General features: G+C 43.9%; 2 protein-coding genes across 2 annotated transcripts in view; one reads left to right on the plus strand and one right to left on the minus strand.

Annotated features, from left to right (window-relative positions):
• The window catches only part of LOC106561471 (tripartite motif-containing protein 16), a 74,032-nt gene extending 53,571 nt beyond the window's left edge, over nt 1-20,461 (plus strand). The window contains exons 5-6 of the mRNA XM_045711179.1: nt 19,656-19,715; nt 19,947-20,461. Of these exons, the coding sequence (XP_045567135.1) occupies nt 19,656-19,715; nt 19,947-20,461 (575 nt within the window). The remainder of the gene's footprint in view (nt 1-19,655; nt 19,716-19,946) is intronic.
• Nucleotides 1-22,836, minus strand: part of LOC123731780 (E3 ubiquitin/ISG15 ligase TRIM25-like) — an 81,885-nt gene that overhangs the window by 39,779 nt on the left and 19,270 nt on the right. The window lies entirely within an intron of this gene.

Genomic DNA, 22,836 nt, shown 5'->3' on the forward strand with positions numbered 1-22,836 from the left:
TATTCCAAAGCTCTGCCGGCCGCGGGACAGCCGTGTCGGAAAAAAGCAATTTTTTCCCATTTAGGTTCGTTCAAACATGTCAAACGTTGTATAATATAAATCTTCGGGGCCTGTTTCAACAAGAGAGCCAATAAGATTCGAGGGGGACGATTTCAATGTGTTTCAAAACGTTTCCAAAGGTGGGGGTAGACAGGGCCGCCGGCTTCATAATGGTGATGGCCCTCACGCTGTGACCAATTTCCAACGCGTCTCATTCACTGAGTTTCGACTGTAGAAGGCTCAAAACACTTTGTAAAGACTGGCGACATCTTGTGGAAGCAATAGGAAGTGCTCAATAAACGATATCTAATCTATGATTAATAGGCAACGTGATGAAGTTGAGTTCGCAATTCAGAATTCCACTTCCTGTTTCCATCTGTCTCGGGTTATGACTGCCATATGAGTTCTGTTATACTCACAGACACCATTCAAACAGTTTTAGAAACTTTAGGGTGTTTTCTATCCACAGGTATTAATTATATGCATATCCTAGCTTCTGAGTCTGATTAGTAGGCCGTTGAAAATGGGCACAAATTTTTTTCCAAAATGCGCTGTGGCGCCCCTATCCTAGGGTAACGTCAAGAGGTTAAACTAGGTGTGGTGCATAGCTTATGAATACATTCATGTTATTAAACATAACAGGTTTGTATTGTATTGACATAGATTGAGCAACCTATAATAGAAGTGACTAAATGGAGGGTTGGTCATAGGGGCTAGTCTGTATGGACCGTTTGAGACTGGGTTGATCGCCACTTGTCTCCACTGGTCTCCTCCTTCTCCCTCTTGTTACATCCATTGTGCTCATGCACAGGTCCTGTGCTGTAGGAAAGGGTCTTGGTACAAAGGACACTTTTACAACCGTTGTCATATGGTCCAGCAAACTTGTCATTGAGTTAAAGTGTATATCTGTATCAAGCACAAACCCCGAATTATCAAACTTGACTTTGTATGGTTGTCCTTTTGCTGTTACAATTTCGAAGAGGTATCCACATTCCTCTTCATCCATATAACAGATCGTTGCAGCTGGCTTGGGGTGTTCGTCTTCCATCTTTATTAGGTCCTGTATAACTTCAATGTGCTTTGATGACCTTGGGGAACTGCCCGTTGAAAGCCCCCCACCTCCCTGCATCTCACCAGAGTAGGCCGTGATGGCAATAGCTCCTACAGTGACTTCGGGTCTATTTAGGGATGATATTAGCTGCTCTTTAGAGACGGAACCCCACCACTTCTGAGGCCAGTTGCCATATTTCCTTTACTTAGAGACACGGAGTGAGTCGAATTGTCTTCTCCCCACATAGGCCACCTTCTTATCAGTAACCTAGTTCGCTATATGTTGTGTGTGTGTGTGTGTGTGTGTGTGTGTGTGTGTGTGTGTGTGTGTGTGTGTGTGTGTGTGTGTGTGTGTGTGTGTGTGTGTGTGTGAGGCATCAGTGTCTCCGGAAGGGAATAAATAGTGCAGCAAAGCACCAGACTCCCAGCAGGTAACAGTAAACAGACACATTGAAAGCAATGAATAAGCTTAAACCATTTGATAAAGCACACACACACACACACACACACACGCCGTCCTGTAGATACGACTCCTGAGTTGAAATGGTATCAGCGCTTTCGGCTGAGTCGACCGTTGAATATGATGTGTAGAAAGAATGGTTTCCAGGGTCCCCATCTGCCATAGTAGCAACTGAGATGTAATCAAAGGCACGTATAGATAGAGAACCCTGCCCTGTTGCACAAGAAGGGCACCATTTACACAGTCCACTGAAGTGTGTATATGCACACATGCAAATGGCACTCGGTACAAAAGCACATATCTGTCGATACCACATAAACCGATCCCAGAGAGGCCCGAGTCTACAGGCAATTTGCTGAGATACACTTAGCGCCTCCAGTCCTCACACACTCAGGGGGTAATATCAGTCCATTAGCCATACACACAAAAAGAACACCACGTTGGTTAGATAGGTTTCAACAGAGCCATTGCCAACCTCTGAAAAGCTCTCTAATCAAACTCTTAGGACAACCTAAGCTTAGCCCCTATCCTCGTAACTCCATCGACCACCTCAGGATACCACAGACTTCACTTTCACTAAGGCTATGGCAGGCTGGTACGACTACAAATGCTTTAGACTACAAATGCTATGATCGTATGCTATCCATTTGTTTGTCTTTTGTATGTTCTTTGTATGCCATTTTTTAAAATATTTGAGTTAACCAATGATATTAGGCCATACTTGGCCATGATTACAAACACCTGTGTGTCTCTTGACACTATATAAATGACTCATCTCGCAGTGTTTGTGATGATACCCTGATGAAGACAGCTTCGCTGTCGAAACGTTGGTTATTACATCTTTGCATCTGAGCTCTTAGAGTGTGCGGCTTTCCTTTATTTTCTAGTGTTCTACTCCGCTAGCCAGCACCTCACCTTTAAAGGTGTGCGTTTCTTTTTTTTTCTAGATTATTAGGCTGGTACGACTGCCTCCTCTTGAAGGACAGGACCCTGACAGATTACGAGAAGGAAAAGCTGGACCGTGTGAACGTGAGAGCCGGCAGCGCCGAAGGCGGCCATGTGACGATAGGCCCAAGGGACAATCTCTTCACCGGACCCATGTATGTGCCGTTAACGCACTACCACCATCTCGACGCCCTATTAGCCATCATGGCATGCTACGTCTCCCCGAGAGTGAAAAGTTTGTACGACTATCCCATGAGACATGTTCACATTGAACCAGGGCAGCTGCTCCATCACGCATCACAATCCCCTGTCAAGTCAACGTGGAGAGGAGAAGAGTAAGCAAAGTATAAGGGTAAAAGAGAATATTACCATCCTATTCACACTACACCCACAAGTGGAAAGACACTGGTCCACCCTGGACTTGGTCCCCCCCCATAGCCTTATGCGGCCAGGGACCACAGCCAGCCCTCAAGACATGGACTCCACCGCTAGCTACCAAGACCTGAGGTTCATTTCAAAGCATTACACATTCACTGTACAGCATGTATGCACTATGGTGAAGACACAGAATATGAATAAAAAGCTCAACAGCCGTTCTCACAGTTCAGTGCCATGTTGTTACATTGACTATTCATCTCTACCCCTACACCTGTCTTTCACTCATTACTTTGCAAGGCATACCTCGCAGTGTTTCATATCCCACATAGGAATATGCACTCCCAGCACTTACAGAGACGAGTGGTAGCACTATGCATCACTTTCCCAACCCTATTGCAGGTATAACTTAGTGTTTACATTGGGAGGGAGAAATGTAGCACATACCCCTGACAGACATGGTGAATTAGTCTGTCCTAGCAAGCAAAACTCCCGAATGCACTCTGTGACACTGAGACAGAATAGCATATTGTAGCCTAAGTCAGGTGCATGTATTATAGACACAGAGATAGTTAGGCAGGGAATAGGAGGACAGTGTGTACGAGAGACAACCCAATAAACATTGGGGCGAGGTGCAGCAACTATTACCTACATTGGATAAAGCAGGACATTAAACCAACAGTAGGGGGGAGCGACGGGAAGGTACATTTCCAAACACACCGGGTGACAGGAAGGTCAGGAATACTACTATCACACTCACCAGACACAGTGTTCCTAACCAACAGATATGTTATTTATATAGTTTTAGAATACTTTTAGAAATAGTTAGTTGATTACGGGGCCACCAGGCTGTTTGCGAACAGGGCCCTTGGTTGGAATGTGGCGCGTGTGAGTTCTGGGGCAGGACGTTCCAGTGGTATCCACCTGGTGGTAATGTGGTATAACAGATAAATGTAATAAACATTTTCAGTATTTCATTTTCTCTTTCTCATTTATTTTTCCTTTTTTGTTTCTTGTCCTTGGGTTTACAGTTCTTTATCAGAGTTTCCATTTCCTCACACACAGAGACATCCAATGTTCCCACTGCAGGCCATTTGGTGTTTAATTTTCTTGTGTGTTTTTCCCATTTCATAGAGATTTTATTATCTCCTCTTTACTTAGGGGGTGTCTAGTCCCTAATATCTCTACTGGTGTTGTATTCATTTTATCGATTGTCTACAGCTTAGCTATAATTGATTAAATCCTCCTTGCTATCTTCTTTTCCTTTTGATTTAATTCTTTGTGATGTCTATCCTTCTTATGTTTATTTATTTACTCACTATATCCTATCTTCTGGTTAATGATTGTTTTGGTCCTATTTTACTCTATCCTCAGCACTAGTTCCTATTTCACGGCTGGGTAGCCTGAGGCTGTTTTTCTCTACACAGCTTGTGCTTTATCCGTATGTTTTATCTTCTCACTTCACTCACCGTATATACTATATGTGTTTTGTTTAATACTTTTTATTATGTTCTGTGTATTTCACAGTGGTTACTTTAACACACTATTATGTCAATGTTTTATCTTTCCATAGCTTCTTTTGTCTGTTATCTATTGATTTTGTTCCCTCTTCCTTGTCAGTATAACCTCTCTGTCAACAATAACATATCTCTGACCTTACTGTTGACAAATGGAACCGGTCTCTAGTTGGGGGAAAGTGCTTGTCAGTATAACCTCTCTGTCTACAATAACATATCTCTGACCTTACTGTTGACAAATGGAACCGGTCTCTAGTTGGGGGGAAAGTGCTTGTCAGTATAACCTCTCTGTCTACAATAACATAACTCTGATCTTACTGTTGACAAATGGAACATTCCACCCTAACATGTAGCTGGGAATACGTTATAAACTTCAGAATGTCAGTGTGTATGCTGAACCTACTTCCTCAGTAAATGGAACTATGTATGTATGGAAGGGAAAGCCTGCTATTATCTGTCTATACTATGTATGTATGGAGGGGGGAAGCCTGCTATTATCTGTCTACACTATGTATGTATGGAGGGGGAAGCCTGCTATTATCTGTCTATACTATGTATGTATGGAGGGGGAAGCCTGCTATTATCTGTCTACACTATGTATGTATGGAGGGGGAAGCCTGCTATTATCTGTCTACACTATGTATGTATGGAGGGGGAAGCCTGCTATTATCTGTCTACACTATGTATGTATGGAGGGGGAAGCCTGCTATTATCTGTCTACACTATGTATGTATGGAGGGGGAAGCCTGCTATTATCTGTCTACACTATGTATGTATGGAGGGGGAAGCCTGCTATTATCTGTCTACACTATGTATGTGATGTACAACAAGCAGTGCAGCAGTAATGAATGAGGAGGAAAGTGTTTCCATAGGTTTGTGTTGTTATTATTATTAGCGTCTTGGGTCTTTTTTAATATCAAGGAATATTTCACTTCCTCTGTTCATAGGAGTAACAACATGAATTTGTCCATGAGGCAGAAGTAATGTGGTGCGACTCGAGTTTCGCCATCAGCTGGAAGACTGTGTCCCTTTTTGGTCAGTGTCAGTGGAGGAAAGAGAGAGTGGAGGGATGTTGAGAGACGGACCCTCAGTCTGCTGCTCTCTCCCTCTGCTGAGACTGACCCTCAGTCTGCTGCTCTCTCCCTCTGCTGAGACGGACCCTCAGTCTGCTGCTCTAGAGACTGAGAGGTATGGAGACATACTGTCAAGATGACAGGTATCCTAGTGGTTTAGAGACTGAGAGGTATAGAGACACACTGTCAAGGTGACAGGTATCCTAGTGGTTTAGAGACTGAGAGGTATAGAGACACACTGTCAAGGTGACAGGTATCCTAGTGGATTAGAGACTGAGAGGTATAGAGACACACTGTCAAGGTGACAGGTATCCTTGTGGTTTAGAGACTGAGAGGTATAGAGACTTGTCTCTATAAGACAGTTTCATTTCATCGGGTTTCAGAAATAATGTATAGGATATGTTCATAACCCCGTCCACCTATAAGATGTGGGGGGGGGATCTGTATGACTAAGAAGAGATACAAAGAACTCTGATTGTAAAACATCTTCTCTTTTTAGTCCTAGATATGTCTATGGTTACTGCTGTATGTAGTAACTCTAACCCTGACCCTAGGCCTAACAGTAATAACCACACTGTAATGTTAGAACACATAAGTGTATTATAAGGCATTATAAAGGTCATTAAAATATTTATAATATGTACTTCATAGAAACTGTTAACCTTTATATATGCTAACAACTCACATTTTGTTAGATGTATTCCATATAAAGGGTCCTAAACTAGGAACTAAAATATTTGTCTCCCTCTAGACATTGTATGCAGATCTCTCTCTCTCCCTCCCTGCACCCCTCCTTCCCTTGTTCCCTCCCTCTAACCCCTCCTTCCCTCTAACCCCTCCCTCCCTCTAACCCCAGCCATCTGTCAGAACAAGGAAATCCCTCCCCCTCCCACAGACTCTCTTCTGTGGAAACTAAACTGATCTGAGTCTCTGTGGAAAAATAACATGTTGGCTGAGATGGTGGAGAAACTGAAGAAGACAGGACTCCAGGCTGCTCCCCTTCCTGCTCTGTGCTGTGCTGGACCTGGAGATGTGGTGTGTGATGTCTGCACTGGGACCAGAAAGCGGAAAGCCCTCATGTCCTGTCTGCCGTGTCTGGCCTCTTACTGTGAGACTCACCTCCAATCTCACTACGAATCTCCTGCTTTGAAGAAGCACAAGCTGGTCAAAGCCACCGCACAACTACAGGAGAAGATCTGCTCTCATCATGACAAACTGCTGGAGGTTTACTGTCGTACCGATCAGCAGGGTATCTGTTATCAGTGTGTGATGGATGAACATAAAGGCCATGATACAGTGTCAGCTGCAGCAGGGAGGACTGAGAAACAGGTAAGACCAGAACAACTTGTTGGTGACTGTCTGATAAACTAAGAATTAAAGATACAGTAGGAACTAAGGCTGTTTGAATATGAGATCATTCAAATGAAATTGATCTACAACTATGAACACAAACCTTGATTATATAGATATGTTAACCCAGATTCTTCAAATGTATCACCATTTTCTAAAGTCTGTTAGGTTCTGAACAGACAGAGTTAAAACTCAAACCAAGTTTATTCACCCACTGGGTCATACAGCTCAAAGACAATGTATGATTACACAATAACATATATTTATAACCTCATACTAGGCAGGGTCAATTGTTACACATCTAGACAGCCAATACATCTCTGTTGCTAGGCAGGAACTGAATTGGTTCCTCTCACTGGTGTAGTCATGGCCCTGCCTGATGCTAGAACCTTGGTGGGTGTGGAAGTGTGTGTGAGATAAGACTGTAGTAGGAGGGTCGTTGGGGTGGGCCTCTCTGGCCCCCCTCCCAGAGGTTTCTTCTCACTTCGTCTGTTGACTTGAACTCGAGCCGAATTCCTGGCTCCTCCCTAGTTCTGCAGCTGTCCTACCTTATCAGAGACTAACTAGACTGTTGAATTCCTGGCTCCTCCCTAGTTCTGCAGCTGGCCTGCCTTATCAGAGACTGAAACTAGTTGCCCTTTGCCTCCCTCGTTAGGAACATTGATATTCAACAATAACATATTTGAACAGAATATTTCAGCACTTCCCCTTGTCTCTCTCAGTAACTTTCCATACACCAAGTTCCTATCCACCCTTCATTGAGCCCAACATATACATTCCTTATACATGTAAAGTCATCAATACGTTATAGTATGGTAACATGAATAAGTATATTTCTAGCTAGAATCCAACAAGTCAAACATCATTATCATTAGTTATCAAACATCATTATCATTCGTTTTCAAACACCCAATCAACACCCAATCAAAACTATAATCATTCACATGACTACATAAAGATATAATTTCAGACAGACACTTCCTCAATATTTTGATCCTTATCTTCTATGGGTCCTATGTCACATTACTATACTATTGATCTACTGGACAAATAAAGCTTGATAGCTCATTGAAGAGTGATTCTCCACAGAGGCAGCTGGGGATGAGTCAGCAGAAGGTCCAGCAGAGATTCCAGGAGAGAAAGAAGGAGCTGAAGGAGCTCCAACAGGCTGTGGAGTCTTTCAAGGTGAGTATTGTTGACCAGAGGAGACACACCATTTCACTTCTCTCCTCCAGTCAGAGAGAGAGAGAGGGGCCCCTCTCCAATCCCACTAACCCCACTGTTGAGAACAGGCTGTCTGGACTCCTTTCAGAGAATTGACTGCTTAATGTAACTGACAGTATATGAACACAGGTCTACCGCGGGAGAAACCAACATATTGACCATTACACCAAGAGGACATTCCCTATTGGGCCGACACTGATTTAGAAGTCACAGGCGGGGCTACCTCATCACATAACCATGAGTAACCATGACTGACTCATGTCCCCTATACATTAACATGGAGCACTCTCTCTCTCTCAAATTAATTCAAAGGGCTTTATTGGCATGGGAATCATATGTTTACAAATGAACAGAAATGAACAGTAAACATTACACTCACAAAAGTTTCAATGGAATAGAGACATTTCAAATGTTATAAATCAATTGGAAAACAGAGTTTTTTTGTGGTTTCACGGTGGGTGGGACTATCGATATTTGTTTGTGTTTCTTCTGACCAGAGAGAGTGGTCGCTCCGTGTCACGCAACTTGGGTCAAGATCTGATTCTTGTTTTGCTCTTAGGAACAGGGCACCATTGAAAGGAGTGATTTCTGGGGTAGCGTTAGTGTGGAGGTGGAGCAATTGAAGTTGAAGGCACTTGGTGTTTGTGATGCCCGCCGTTTGGTGTGAAGCAGACCAGGTGGTGAGCGTGGTGAAACAGAGGAGTCACTGTCAGCATTTGAGTCTTTACCCGACAAAGTCATGTTGGGATATATCAGTTATCCTGTTAGAGTCTTTGTGTTGAATCCACTGAGCTGTTTCAGGTGAAACGTTTATGGTCATGTTGCAGCAGTTTGTAGGAGGGAGATTCCAAGATGTGGGAAGTGTGCAGGAGGTCATGGGATAGAGGATTGTGAAGTTTCAGTGGATAAAGTTGCGTCAACTGTAGGGGTGTCCATGTTGCTGGGGATAAGTGGTGTCTGGTGAGAGAGAGGCAGGTTAAGGTGGCTAGAGTCAGAGTAGTGCAGAAGGTGGCGTATGCTGAGGCAGTGAAGAAAGTAGAGGAGGATGGGTCAAGGCTGAGGGATCCTGAGAGGATCCCTGTGAGTAGTAGATCTGTGACAGCACAGAGGAATTGGCCAATGAGTGATATAAGCTTCAGTAAGGTTGGCTTCTTAGAGTTCAAAGCAATGGTTATCAACTGTACTGCAGAAATGGAACGTAAATCACAGACAATAGATGTTGTGGTGGCAGCTGCAGAGAAGTATTTGGTCATACGAGATTTGACTTCAGAAGAGTTCCAGGGTGTGTTGAGTGGTGGTGTCCCGTCCTCCCAGGTCGTTGGCATGGTGCAGGAGCAGATAGGGTCAAAGTAGTGGAATGGGGTAGTGGGTTTTTAATGAGTGTAGGGTTAGTTGGCATGGTGCAGGAGCAGATAGGGTCAAAGTAGTGGAATGGGGTAGTGGGTTTTTAATGAGTGTAGGGTTAGTTGGCATGGTGCAGGAGCAGAAAGGGTCAAAGTAGTGGAATGGGGTAGGGGCTTTTTAATGAGTGTAGGGTTAGTTGGCATGGTGCAGGAGCAGATAGGGTCAAAGTAGTGGAATGGGGTAGTGGGTTTTTAATGAGTGTAGGGTTAGTTGGCATGGTGCAGGAGCAGATAGGGTCAAAGTAGTGCAATGGGTAGTGGGTTTTTAATGAATGTAGGGTTAGTTGGCATGTTGCAGGAGCAGATAGGGTCAAAGTAGTGGAATGGGGTAGTGGGTTTTTAATGAGTGTAGGGTTAGTTGGCATGGTGCAGGAGCAGATAGGGTCAAAGTAGTGGAATGGGGTAGTGGGTTTTTAATGAGTGTAGGGTTAGTTGGCATGGTGCAGGAGCAGATAGGGTCAAAGTAGTGGAATGGGGTAGTGGGTTTTAATGAGTGTAGGGTTAGTTGGCATGGTGCAGGAGCAGATAGGGTCAAAGTAGTGGAATGGGGTAGTGGGTTTTTAATGAGTGTAGGGTTAGTTGGCATGGTGCAGGAGCAGATAGGGTCAAAGTAGTGGAATGGGGTAGTGGGTTTTTAATGAGTGTAGGGTTAGTTGGAAGGGTGTTGTTTTATTTGAATAAATATGAGATGTTCCTTTTCCCATTTTGTATCACAAAGTAAAATAGATTTATATTATTGTCCAGTTGGGGGCAGTAATGCAACATATAGGATGCCAACCGCCGTTAAACTCCAAAGAAGAAGAAACGTTATATTATGTCTATTTACAGTGTTGTAACGATGTCTCTCTCTCTCATTCCATCACTTTCGTGGTAGTTGGTTGTGTGGGTCTCTGGTTATGAATGGGGTGCTGACAGACAATCGTTGATGGATATTTATAGAGCTCTGATCAGGACGACAATTGATTACGGGTGTATAGTTTATGGAACAGCAGCAAAGACTTAAGCTGGACAGAATCCAGTATATAGCTTTAATGATATTTATTGGTGCATTTAAATCAACATCTGTATGTGTCTTACTAGTGGAGGCAGATGAGATGCCTTTGGGTATACGGCATAATAAATTGTCATTATCTTATTGGGTTGAAAGGCTGTGAGGTTGAGCATCCCACTGCTAGTGTTCTAGATGACTGTTGGGAATATACTAGTAGACAAGACTGTGGTTTTGGTTGGACAGTTGTTGGTATTAATGTTATTATTGAGAAATGAGAGAATGGGTGTAGTTGTGAGATTCTGCTGGGTCCCAGCACATTCAGGTGTGGAAGGGAATGAAATTGTAGACCAGTTATCTAAAAGAGCTTTACTACAAGATATAATATATATTAATGTTCCACTGGGTAGAGGTGAGGACAAATGTAAGATCAGAGACATTTTGATAGATGTGTGGCAGAAGAGATGGGGACTCTGGGCACAAGGGACGGCATTTATATGTCCTCTAAAGGTCGGTGGACCAAGGTTCAAAGGTCAGATTAGGAAGGAAGAGGTGGTGTTTAATCGATTGTGCCTAGGACATTGTACATTGAACTGGTCCTTACATCTGGTTGGCAGCATGTGAATGGTTTGTGTCTAGAGGGTATTGTCAATGAAACGGTGGACCATGTGTTGTTATATTGTTGTAAGGATGTTGAAGAGAGGGAAAGATTGAAGGGTAGGGTCATTGAGGTTGGATGGGGTTGGGGGGGTTGGAAGGGATTTGGGGGATGGAGGAGGGTCTATTAGAAGTTAGTAGGACTCTTTTTTATTTTCTCAGAAGTACTGAGTTAGATAGGAGGATTTAGAAATGGTTTAAACCGTGATTGAACACACTCCAGCACAGTAGGTGGCGCCATGCACCTTAACGTTGGTTTGAGGACCGCCATTATATCATAGAAGAAGAAGGTGTTGTGTGAGGGTTTTGTGGTTCCTGAGGAGGTCTACTATTCTTTTTGCGTATTTTCCAAATGTATTTTTTAGTTGTTAAGGGTTTATATATTAGTTTCCACTGTTTATCGGTTAGAGTTGAGGGGGAGTAGGGTAGTTTGTTTGGGAGGTGTGATGTCCTCAACCGAGTGGAGAAGAAACACTGTCTCTTCAGGTGCATTCTGGAGAATGGTGTGGAGGAATTATTGATCATGGTCGGTGAACAGGTGGGAGAGGAACATATACACTCTGTATCCAGAATGAACAAGGCGGTGGTTGTGGTAATGTAAAAGGTGAGTCTTGTTACCCGGCTAGTTACCAGTATGATTTATGTGAGGGGTGTTGGTGCTGATTTCGATAAGAGTAGTGGTGTCTAATCTGCCTCCATTTATTACGACCGAACAGATCCGTAAAGAGTTGGTTCGTTTTGGTCAATGTACAAGTGGTTTTCGTTTCGTGGCTCTCGGCTGGGTGTCTCTTTTCGTAGACGAGTGTTTGTTTCTTAACTAAATTCAAGGTTAAACAGGGGAGGGGTGGTACACAGGGTTTGTTTAGGGCAGACAAGCGTGACCAGCCAGCAGCGGGGGCTAGGACTAGGCTGGACACTACATTTTTAACCACATTTACTGATAAAACTCGTTCATTGCATCCGCCAAGGAGCCCAGTTATATAATATTACCATATGTCCCAGCTGTTTGGCGTAGTTTTGAAGTAAACGCGAAAAAGCGGGGCGTATTTTAGTTCATGTTTCACCCTGCCAGCTTCTATTAGTTGTATTGAACAAACAGGTCTTATTTTAGGTCATGTTTCACCATTCCAGCTCCTATTAGTTGTATTGAACAAACAGGTCTTATTTTAGGTCATGTTTCTCCCTGCCAGCTCCTATTAGTTGTATTGAAAAAACAGGTCTTATTTTAGGTCATGTTTCACCCTGCCAGCTCCTATTAGTTATATTGAAAAAACAGGTCTTATTTTAGGTCATGTTTCACCCTGCTAGCTCCTATTAGTTGTATTGAACAAACAGGTCTTATTTTAGGTCATGTTTCACCCTGCCAACTCCTATTAGTTATATTGAACACTGTCACAAGTACTGTACAGAAACTCTAACTGTACGTATAACCTATTTTAGCCTGAACCCTAATTCTAGGGTAGGGTGGCCTACAACTATTTTAATAATAATATTATTTTAGTAAATACCATTTTAGTACTAAATAGCATTTATTATTTTTTAAATAAAACCTATGTAAGCATTTGCCTTTTATTAGTTATTTTATTATATTTATTATTGCAAGGCAGAACACTTGATAAACAAGACTCATTTGTTTTATATGTTAAATGTGGTTTGAACTGGGTGACATAGTAACCTCTATGTGAAAGTCCAGCAATTGGCGTGGGACAGGTGGGGCAGGTTTGAGACTGATCTCTCGAATTAAATACACTTTATTTCTCAGCTGCCTCACCAATGTCTTTAAGTGAATTAATAACTTTTAATTGGTAAATATTTCCAATAGATGGCAGCATAAGACCACGAAGCATCAGCTATAGGCTACAAGCAGCAATAAGATTGACATAAAATAGCATGCAACCAAAGACTACAGTGAGGGAAAAAAGAATTTGATCCCCTGCTGATTTTGTACGTTTGCCCACTGACAAAGAAATGATCCATCTATAATTTTAATGGTAGGTTTATTTGAATAGTGAGAGACAGAATAACAACAAAACAATCCAGAAAAACTGATGTCAAAAATGTTATAAATTAATTAGAATTTTAATGAGGTAAATAAGTATTTGACCCCCTCTCAATCAGATTTCTGGCTCCCAGGTGTCTTTTATACAGGTAAAGAGCTGAGATTAGGAGCACACTCTTAAAGGGAGTGCTCCTAACCGCAGCTTGTTACCTGTAAAAAAGACACCTGTCCACAGAAGCAATCAATCAATCAGATTCCAAACTCTCCACCATGGCCAAGACCAAAGAGCTCTCCAAGGATGTCAGGGACAAGATTGTAGACCTACACAAGGCTGGAATGGGCTACAAGACCATCGCCAAGCAGCTTGCTGAGAAGGTGACAACAGTTGGTGCGATTATTCGCAAATGGAAGAAACACAAAAGAACTGTCAATCTCCCTCGGCCTGGGGCTCCATGCAAGATCACACCTCGTGGAGTTGCAATGATCATGAGAACGATGAGGAATCAGCCCAGAACTACACGGGAGGATCTTGTCAATGATCTCAAGGCAGGTGGGACCATAGTCACCAAGAAAACAATTGGTAACACACTACGCCGTGAAGGACTGAAATCCTGCAGCGCCCGCAAGGTCCCCCTGCTCAATTTAGCACATATACATGCCGGTCTGAAGTTTGCCAATGAACATCTGAATGATTCAGAGGACAACTGGGTGAAAGTGTTGTGGGCAGATGAGACCAAAATTGAGCTCTTTGGCATCAACTCAACTCGCCGTGTTTGGAGGAGGAGGAATGCTGCCTATGACCCCAAGAACACCATCCCCACCGTCAAACATGGAGGTGGAAACATTATGCTTTGGGGGTGTTTTTCTGCTAAGGGGACAGGACAACTTCACTGCATCAAAGGGACGATGGACGGTGCCATATACCGTCAAATCTTGGGTGAGAACCTCCTTCCCTCAGCCAGGGCAATGAAAATGGGTCGTGGATGGGTATTCCTGCATGACAATGACCAAAAACATATGGCCAAGGCAACAAAGGAGTGGCTCAAGAAGAAGCACATTAAGGTCCTGGAGTGACCTAGCCAGTCTCCAGACCTTAATCCCATAGAAAATCAATGGAGGGAGCTGAAGGTTCGAGTTGCCAAACGTCAGCCTCGAAACCTTAATGACTTGGAGAAGATCTGCAAAGAGGAGTGGGACAAAATCCCTCCTGAGATGTGTGCAAACCTGGTGGCCAACTACAAGAAACATCTGACCTCTGTGATTGCCAACAAGGGTTTTGCCAACAAGTACTAAGTCATGTTTTGCAGAGGGGTCAAATACTTATTTCCCTCATTAAAATGCAAATCATTTTATAACATTTTTGACATGCGTTTTTCTGGATTTTTTTGTTGTTATTCTGTCTCTCACTGTTCAAATAAACCTACCATTACAATTATAGACTGATCATTTCTTTGTCAGTGGGCAAACGTACAAAATCAGCAGGGGATCAAATACTTTTTTCCCTCACTGTATATGTCCCATGATTTTCTAAAATGGTCAATCATTACTTTAGTTAGCTATGTACAGTATCTCTTGTTAGTCCTGTGTTGTATTTGGGAGATCAAAACAATATTAACTATAGCAGGTATTGAACCCTGGTCAAATAACCACTAGTCAGATGTGCTGACCTCAACCCTAGTAAACATGCATTATAACATCATGTTAATATGTCATGTTGGGAGTAAACAGCCTCGGAATAGAAAAGACGATGCATCTTCCAGCCCGACAATAAATTACATCATGCAGCCCTCACGGTTAGTAAATGTACCTCAACATGCCCCTCTCTTGTGGGAGAAGGCAGAGTGCTCGCTGCTCGCAGACGGAACAAGCTTTTGGAGGGGCTTGTTGAGTTAGATACTTGTACTTGACCTAAACTAATCTGTACTGTCTTATGCTGCCATCTATTGGAATTATTTAGCATTATCAGCAGTACTGAATACAGTGGATATCCTTACTAAAGTAGTAATTACTCAGAATTGCAAAATATAAAGTGTTATAGTTCATTTTATCACTAACAACCATAAAATATCCATCTATAGCATAATAAAACTGACATAAACCAAAAACATCATACATTTAGTTAATTATATATATATATATATATATATATATATATATATATATATATATATTTAAATGGGTGACATTATCTGCCAAAGTAAAACCCCCTTAACATATAAACACAGACACTGGACACAGACACTGAAAATGAGCTTTTTTAATATAAATCTTGTAGATCTCAAAAGAGCCTTTGCTTTGCTGAGCAGTTTTCAGGAGAGTCTGTCTGTGAATAATGAAAAGTTAATGCCACGCTTTTTATATTTTAAATGTAACCTTTATTTAACTAGGCAAGTCAGTTAAGAACAAATTCTTATTTACAATGATGGCCTACCAGGGAACAGTAGGTTAACTGCCTTGTTCAGGGGCAGAACGACATATTTTTACCTTGTCAGCTCGGGGATTCAATCCAGCAACCTTTCGGTAACTGGCCAAACACTCTAACCACTAGACTACCTGCTGCCCGGTCTAAAGCTCTTACCACTAGACTACCTGCTGCCCGGCCCAATGCTCTAACCACTAGGCTTCCTGCTGCCTGGCCAAACACTCTAACCACTAGGCTACCTGTTGCCCTTTCACAGAGGTCTAGTTCACGTTTACATGTGAGTCATTTAGCAGACACTCTTATCCAGAGCCACTAGGGTTAAGAGCCCAAATCTGCCTAAAAAAAAGCGATTTACAGATTTTTCACCTAGTCTGCTCGGGGATTGGAACCAGCCACCTTTCAGTTACTGCCCAACGTTCTTAACCACTAGATTACAAACCACTAAATGTTAAACACAAAGTCAAATGGTCGTAGATAAATGGTAAGCTGGTTAATTAAAAGACTGCTGTTATAACTTTCAGACTGCCATTGTTTTGGGGAAATAGGGACATGTCTATTTCTCCAATTATCTGTAATAGATGTATTTATTTGAATGGTTTGAAGTTCTACACCATTTTAATCAGCATAACCTATTATTTCTAATGATGTAATTTTAGGTAGCTTAGTTAAGGTATGTCTGTTTATTTCACTAAATATGTCTATTTGAAGTTCTACACCATTTTAATCAGGAGAATCTCATCTTTCTAATGACATAAGGTTGGGCAGCGTGCTCTGCTGTCATCGATCGCTAGACCAGAATTAGTCAGAAGTTGCCCGTTTTTTCCTACTTCCTGGTAATGCAGACATAAACACACTTGGCACCATCGAGGTGCGGATGTTTACTTTCTACACCAGTTGTTATTTTTCAGTTTGGTCCTAAGAACAGGTTTTAGTGGTAAAATAAAAAGGTAGACATTTTTTGGTTCCATTTAGGGGAAATGGAATTCTAAGGATCGTTCCAGTCAGAAGAGGCTCTGAGAAGGTTTGTTTCAATTCATTTGCTATGGCCTCGCTAGTGTTCCAGCTCAGACAACGTTCTTTGGCCGTTTTGACTCGTTCTATTGTCCAGCCTACTAGGACTCAGGTTGCAGAGGCTGGGTCGAGCTCTGCTACGGGGCAGGCTACTGGAGGGGGGACCAGGAGGGGGGAGAGTAGAGCAGGGCCAAGCGGTGTTCTGTACCTGCCTGTCCTGGAGGGGGGTGGCAGCGGGTGGCAGCGTTCTGACTCAATGACGTGCAGAGGCTACTGTACCTACTGTCTCTCTCTCTCTCTCTCTCTTTCTCTCTCTGTCTCTCTCTCTCTCTCTCTCTCTCTGTCTCTCTCTCTCTCTCTGTCTCTCTCTCTCTCTCTGTCTCTCTCTCTCTCTCTGTCTCTCTCTCTCTCTCTGTCTCTCTCTCTCTCTCTCTCTCTCTCTCTCTTAACAGCGCTCTGCACAAGCAGCAGTGGAGGACAGTGATCGGATCTTTACTGAGCTGATCCGCTCTATTGAGAGAAGGAGCTCCGAGGTGAAGGAGCTGATCAGAGCCCAAGAGAAGGCTCAAGTGAGTCAAGCTGAAGGACTCCTGGAGCAACTGAAGCAGGAGATAGCTGAGCTGAGGAAGAGAAGCACTGAGCTGGAGCAGCTCTCACACACAGAGGATCACATCCATTTCCTCCAGGTATCTAAACTGTCTTGTTACATGTGATATGAAATTAACTTAATGTGAAACTATTCATCTCAATCATTGTTGTCCTGTCTGTCTCTCTGTCCCTGTCTCTCTCCCTCTCTGTCCGTCACTCTCCCTCTCTCTGTCCGTCACTCTCCCTCTCTCTGTCCGTCACTCTCCCTCTCTGTCCGTCACTCTCCCTCTCTCTGTCCGTCACTCTCCCTCTCTCTGTCCGTCACTCTCCCTCTCTCTGTCCGTCACTCTCCCTCTCTGTCTGACCCTCTCCCTCTGTCCATCCCCCTCTCTCTCTCTCTCTGTCCGTCCCTCTCTCTCTCTCTCTCTCTCTCTCTCTCTCTTTGTTCGTCACTCTCTCTCTCTCTCTGTCCGTCCCTGTCCCTGTCTCTCTCTCTCTCTCTCTCTCTCTCTGTCTGTCCCTCTCTCTCTCTCTGTCTGTCCGTCCCTCTCTCTCTCTCTCTGTCCGTCCCTCCCTCTCTCTCTCTTACTCTCTGTCCGTCTCTCTCTCTCTCTGTCCATCCCTCTCTCTCTCTCTGTCCCTCTCTCTCCCTCTCTGTCCCTCCTTCTCTGTCTGTCCGTCCCTCTCTCTGTCCGTCCCTCTCTCTCTCTCTCTCTCTCTCTCTCTCTCTCTCTGTCTGTCCATCCCTCTCTCTCTCTCTGTCCGTCCCTCTCTCTCTCTCTCTCTGTCCGTCCCTCTCTCTCTCTCTCTCTCTCTCTGTCCCGCTCTCTCTCTCTCTGTCCCTTACTCTCTCTATGTCCCTCTCTCTCTGTCCCTCTCTCTGTCCCTCTCTCTCTGTCCATCCCTCTCTCTCTCTCTCTCTCTCTCTCTCTCTCTCTCTCTCTCTCTCTCTCTCTCTCTCTCTCTCTCTGTCTGTCCGTCCCTCTCTCTCTCTCTGTCCGTCCCTCTCTCTCTCTCCCTCTGTCCGTCCCTCTCTCTCTCCCTCTGTCCATCCTTCTCTCTCCCTTTGTCCGTCCCTCTCTCTCTCTCTGTCCGTCCCTCTGTCCGTCCCTCTCTCTCCCTCTGTCCGTCCCTCTCTCTCCCTCTGTCCGTCCCTCTCTGTCCATTTCTTTCTCTGTCCCTCTCTTTCTCTGTCCCTCTCTTTCTCTGTCCCTCTCTTTCTCTGTTCCTCTCTCTCTCTGTACCTCTCTGTCTTTCTGTCTCTCTCTGTCTCTCTCTGTGTCCCCCTCTCTCTCTGTCTCTCTCTGTCTCTCTCTGTCTCTCTCTGTCTGTCTCTGTCTGTCTCTCTCTCTCTGTGTCTCTCTGTGTCTCTCTGTGTGTCTCTCTCTCTGTCCATCCCTCTCTCTCTCTCTCTGTCCCTCTCTCTCTGTCCGTCCGTCCCTCTCTCTGTCTGTCCGTCCCTCTCTCTCTCTCTCTGTCCGTCCATCTCTCTTTCTCTGTCCGTCCCTCTCTCTCTCTCTGTCCCTCTCTCTCTGTCCGTCCCCCTCTCTCTGTCCATCCCCCTCTCTCTGTCCGTCCCTCTCTCTCTCTCTGTCCCTCTCTCTCTCTCTGTCCCTCTCTCTCTCTCTCTGTCCCTCTCTCTGTCGTCCCTCTCTCTCTCTCTGTCCGTCCCTCTCTCTCTCTGTCCGTCCCTCTCTCTCTCCCTCTCTCCGTCCCTCTCTCTCTCCCTCTGTCCGTCCCTCTCTCTCTCCCTCTGTCCGTCCCTCTCTCTCTCCCTCTGTCCGTCCCTCTCTCTCTCCCTCTGTCCGTCCCTCTCTCTCTCCCTCTGTCCGTCCCTCTCTCTCTCCCTCTGTCCGTCCCTCTCTCTCTCCCTCTGTCCGTCCCTCTCTCTCTCCCTCTGTCCGTCCCTCTCTCTCCCTCTGTCCGTCCCTCTCTCTCCCTCTGTCTCTGTCCCCCTCTCTCCCTCTGTCTCTGTCCCCCTCTCTCCCTCTGTCTCTGTCCCCCTCTCTTTCTCTGTCCCTCTCTTTCTCTGTCCCTCTGTCTCTCTGTCTCTCTCTGTGTCTCTCTCTGTCTCTCTCTGTCTCTCTGTGTCTCTCTGTGTCTCTCACTGTCTCTCTCTGTCCCTCTCTCTCTCTCCCTCTCTGGCCCTCTCTCTGTCTCTCTCTCTCTCTCTCTCTCTCTCTCTCTCTCTCTGTCCCCCTATCTCTGTCCTCTCTCTTGTTTCCCTGTCTGTCTCTGTCTCTCTCTCTCTCTCTCTTTCTCTCTCCAGAGTTATCAGTCTCTCTCCAGTATCAGTGTATCTTCAGACTTACCCAGCATCGTTGTCCGTCCTCTTCAGTACTTTGGAGATGTGAGTAAGACTGTGTCTGAACTGAGAGAGAAACTAGAAGACTTCCTTAAAGGAGAATGGACCAAGATCTCCACTACAGGTGTGTTGAAAACAATAAGAACATCAACTTTCGACAATTGAAAGTTCCCTACTAGTCATATATTTGTGGAATATGGTATGATGATAACATTCCCTCTCTCTGTCAATGTGTTTGTGTGTCTGTAGTGAATATAGTGGAGGTTGTACTGCCTCCAGAGCCCAAGACCAGAGAACAGTTGTTACAATGTGAGTCTCTTTATTGTGAAGTAACTAACAGTCTCTTTTTACTGACACTCCTAACAATCCCTTTAGAAATATATAGCAATAGTAGATCTAATCAAAGACTGGGTATCTATCTGACTCCTCATATTTCTCTGATTTGATCTCTGCTGTGCTCTAATCAAAGACAGGGTAGATACAGTATCTGACTTAACTTATTGTTCTGACTCCCCTCATTGGTCTCTGCTCTTCTCCCAGATTCCTGTCAGCTCACACTGGACCCAAACACAGCATACAAACGCCTCTCTCTGTCTGAAGGGAACAGAAAGGTGACCTGTACACGACAAGTCCAACCATATCCTCACCATCCAGACAGATTCACCAACTGGTACCAGGTTCTGTGTAGAGAGGGTCTGTCTGGACGCTGTTACTGGGAGGTGGAGTGGAGTGGTAATGTTTATACAGCAGTCTCATATAAAGACATCAGCAGAGCAAGGTCAGATGGTGGATTTGGACTCAATAACAAGTCCTGGAGTTTAGAGTGCTGTAGAGGTGGTTATTGGTTCAGACACAATAATGTTGAGACTAAAGTATCAGGCCCTCAATCCTCCAGAGTAGGAGTGTACCTGGATCACAAGGCAGGTACTCTCTCCTTCTACAGTGTCTCTGACACAATGACCCTCCTCCACATAGTCCAGACCACATTCACACAGCCCCTCTATCCTGGGTTTAGTCTCAGTGTAGAAGATATTGCTGAGCTGGTTAAACTGTAGTAGGGTCCACATACAGCAGGGCAAAAAAGTATTTAGTCAGCCACCAATTGTGCAAGTTCTCCCACTTAAAAGGATGAGAGAGGCCTGTCATTTTCGTCATAGGTACACGTCAACTATGACAGACAAAATGAGAAAAGAAAATCCAGAAAATCATATTGTAGGATTTTTAATGAATTTATTTGCAAATTATGGTGGAAAATGAGTATTTGGTCAATAACAAAAGTTTATCTCAATACTTTGTTATATACCCTTTGTTGGCAATGACACAGGTAAAACGTTTTCTGTAAGTCTTCACAAGGTTTTCCCACACTATTGCTGGTATTTTGGCCCATTCCTCCATGCAGATCTCCTCTAGAGCAGTGATGTTTTGGGGCTGTCGCTGGGCAACACGGACTTTCAACTCCCTCCAAAGATTTTCTATGGGGTTGAGATCTGGAGACTGGCAAGGCCACTCCAGGACCTTGAAATGCTTCTTACGAAGCCACTCCTTCGTTGCCCGGGCGGTGTGTTTGGGATCATTGTCATGCTGAAAGACCCAGCCACGTTTCATCTTCAATGCCCTTGCTGATGGAAGGAGGTTTTCACTCAAAATCTCACGATACATGGCCCCATTCATTCTTTCCTTTACACGGATCAGTCGTCCTGGTCCCTTTGCAGAAAAACAGCCCCAAAGCATGATGTTTCCACCCCCATGCTTCACAGTAGGTATGGTGTTCTTTGGATGCAACTCAGCATTCTTTGTCCTCCAAACACGACAATTTGAGTTTTTACCAAAAAGTTATATTTTGATTTCATCTGACCATATGACATTCTCCCAATCCTCTTCTGGATCATACAAATGCTCTCTAGCAAACTTCAGACGGGCCTGGACATGTACTGGCTTAAGCAGGGGGACACGTCTGGCACTGCAGGATTTGAGTCCCTGGCGGCATAGTGTGTTACTGATGGTAGGCTTTGTTACTTTGGTCCCAGCTCTATGCAGGTCATTCACTAGGTCCCCCCGTATGGTTCTGGGATTTTTGCTCACCGTTCTTGTGATTATTTTGACCCCACGGGGTGAGATCTTGCGTGGAGCCCCAGATCGAGGGAGATTATCAGTGGTCTTGTATGTCTTCCATTTCCTAATAATTGCTCCCACAGTTGATTTCTTCAAACCAAGCTGCTTACCTATTGCAGATTCAGTCTTCCCAGCCTGGTGCAGTTCTACAATTTTGTTTCGAGTGTCCTTTGACAGCTCTTTGGTCTTGGCCATAGTGGAGTTTGGAGTGTGACTGTTTGAGGTTGTGGACAGGTGTCTTTTATACTGATAACAACTTCTAACAGGTGCCATTAATACAGGTAACGAGTGGAGGACAGAGGAGCCTCTTAACCTCTCTAGGGTAGATGGCACCAAATCGTCCCACCTACGCAACAGCCAGTCTAATCCCGTGGCGCGATATTCAAATACCTTAGAAATGCTATTACTTCAATTTCTCAAACATATGACTATTTAACACCATTTTAAAGACAAGACTCTCCTTTATCTAACCACACTGTCCGATTTCAAAAAGTCTTTACAACGAAAGCAAAACATTAGATTATGTCAGCAGAGTACCCCGCCAGAAATAATCAGACACCCATTTTTCAAGCTAGCATATAATGTCACATAAACCCAAACCACAGCTAAATGTAGCACTAACCTTTGATGATCTTCATCAGATGACAACCCTAGGACATTATGTTATACAATACATGCATGTTTTGTTCAATCAAGTTCATATTTATATCAAAAACCGGCTTTTTACATTAGCATGTGACGTTCAGAACTACCATACCCCCGCAAACTTCCGGGGAATTTACTAACAATTTACTAAATTACTCACGATAAACGTTCACAAAAAGCATAACAATTATTTTAAGAATTATAGATACAGAACTCCTCTATGCACTCGATATGTCCGATTTTAAAATAGCTTTTTGGTGAAAGCACATTTTGCAATATTCTAAGTACATAGCCCAGCCATCACGGGCTAGCTATTTAGACACCCAGCAAGTTTAGCCTTCACCAAAATCAGATTTACTATAACAAAAATGTTATTACCTTTGCTGTTCTTCGTCAGAATGCACTCCCAGGACTTCTACTTCAATAACAAATGTTGGTTTGGTCCCAAATAATCCATCGTTATATCCAAACAGCGGCGTTTTGTTCGTGCGTTCAAGAAACTATCCGAAATGGTAAATCAGGGTTACGAGCATGGCGCATTTCGTGACAAAAAACATTCTAAATATCCCATTACCATACTTCGAAGCATGTCAATCGCTGTTTAAAATCAATTTTTATGCAATTTATCTCGTAAAAAAGCGATAATATTCCGACCGGGAATCTGCGTTTCGGT

This window comes from Salmo salar, unplaced genomic scaffold (assembly GCF_905237065.1).
Source record: "Salmo salar unplaced genomic scaffold, Ssal_v3.1, whole genome shotgun sequence".
Lineage (NCBI taxonomy): Eukaryota > Metazoa > Chordata > Actinopteri > Salmoniformes > Salmonidae > Salmo > Salmo salar.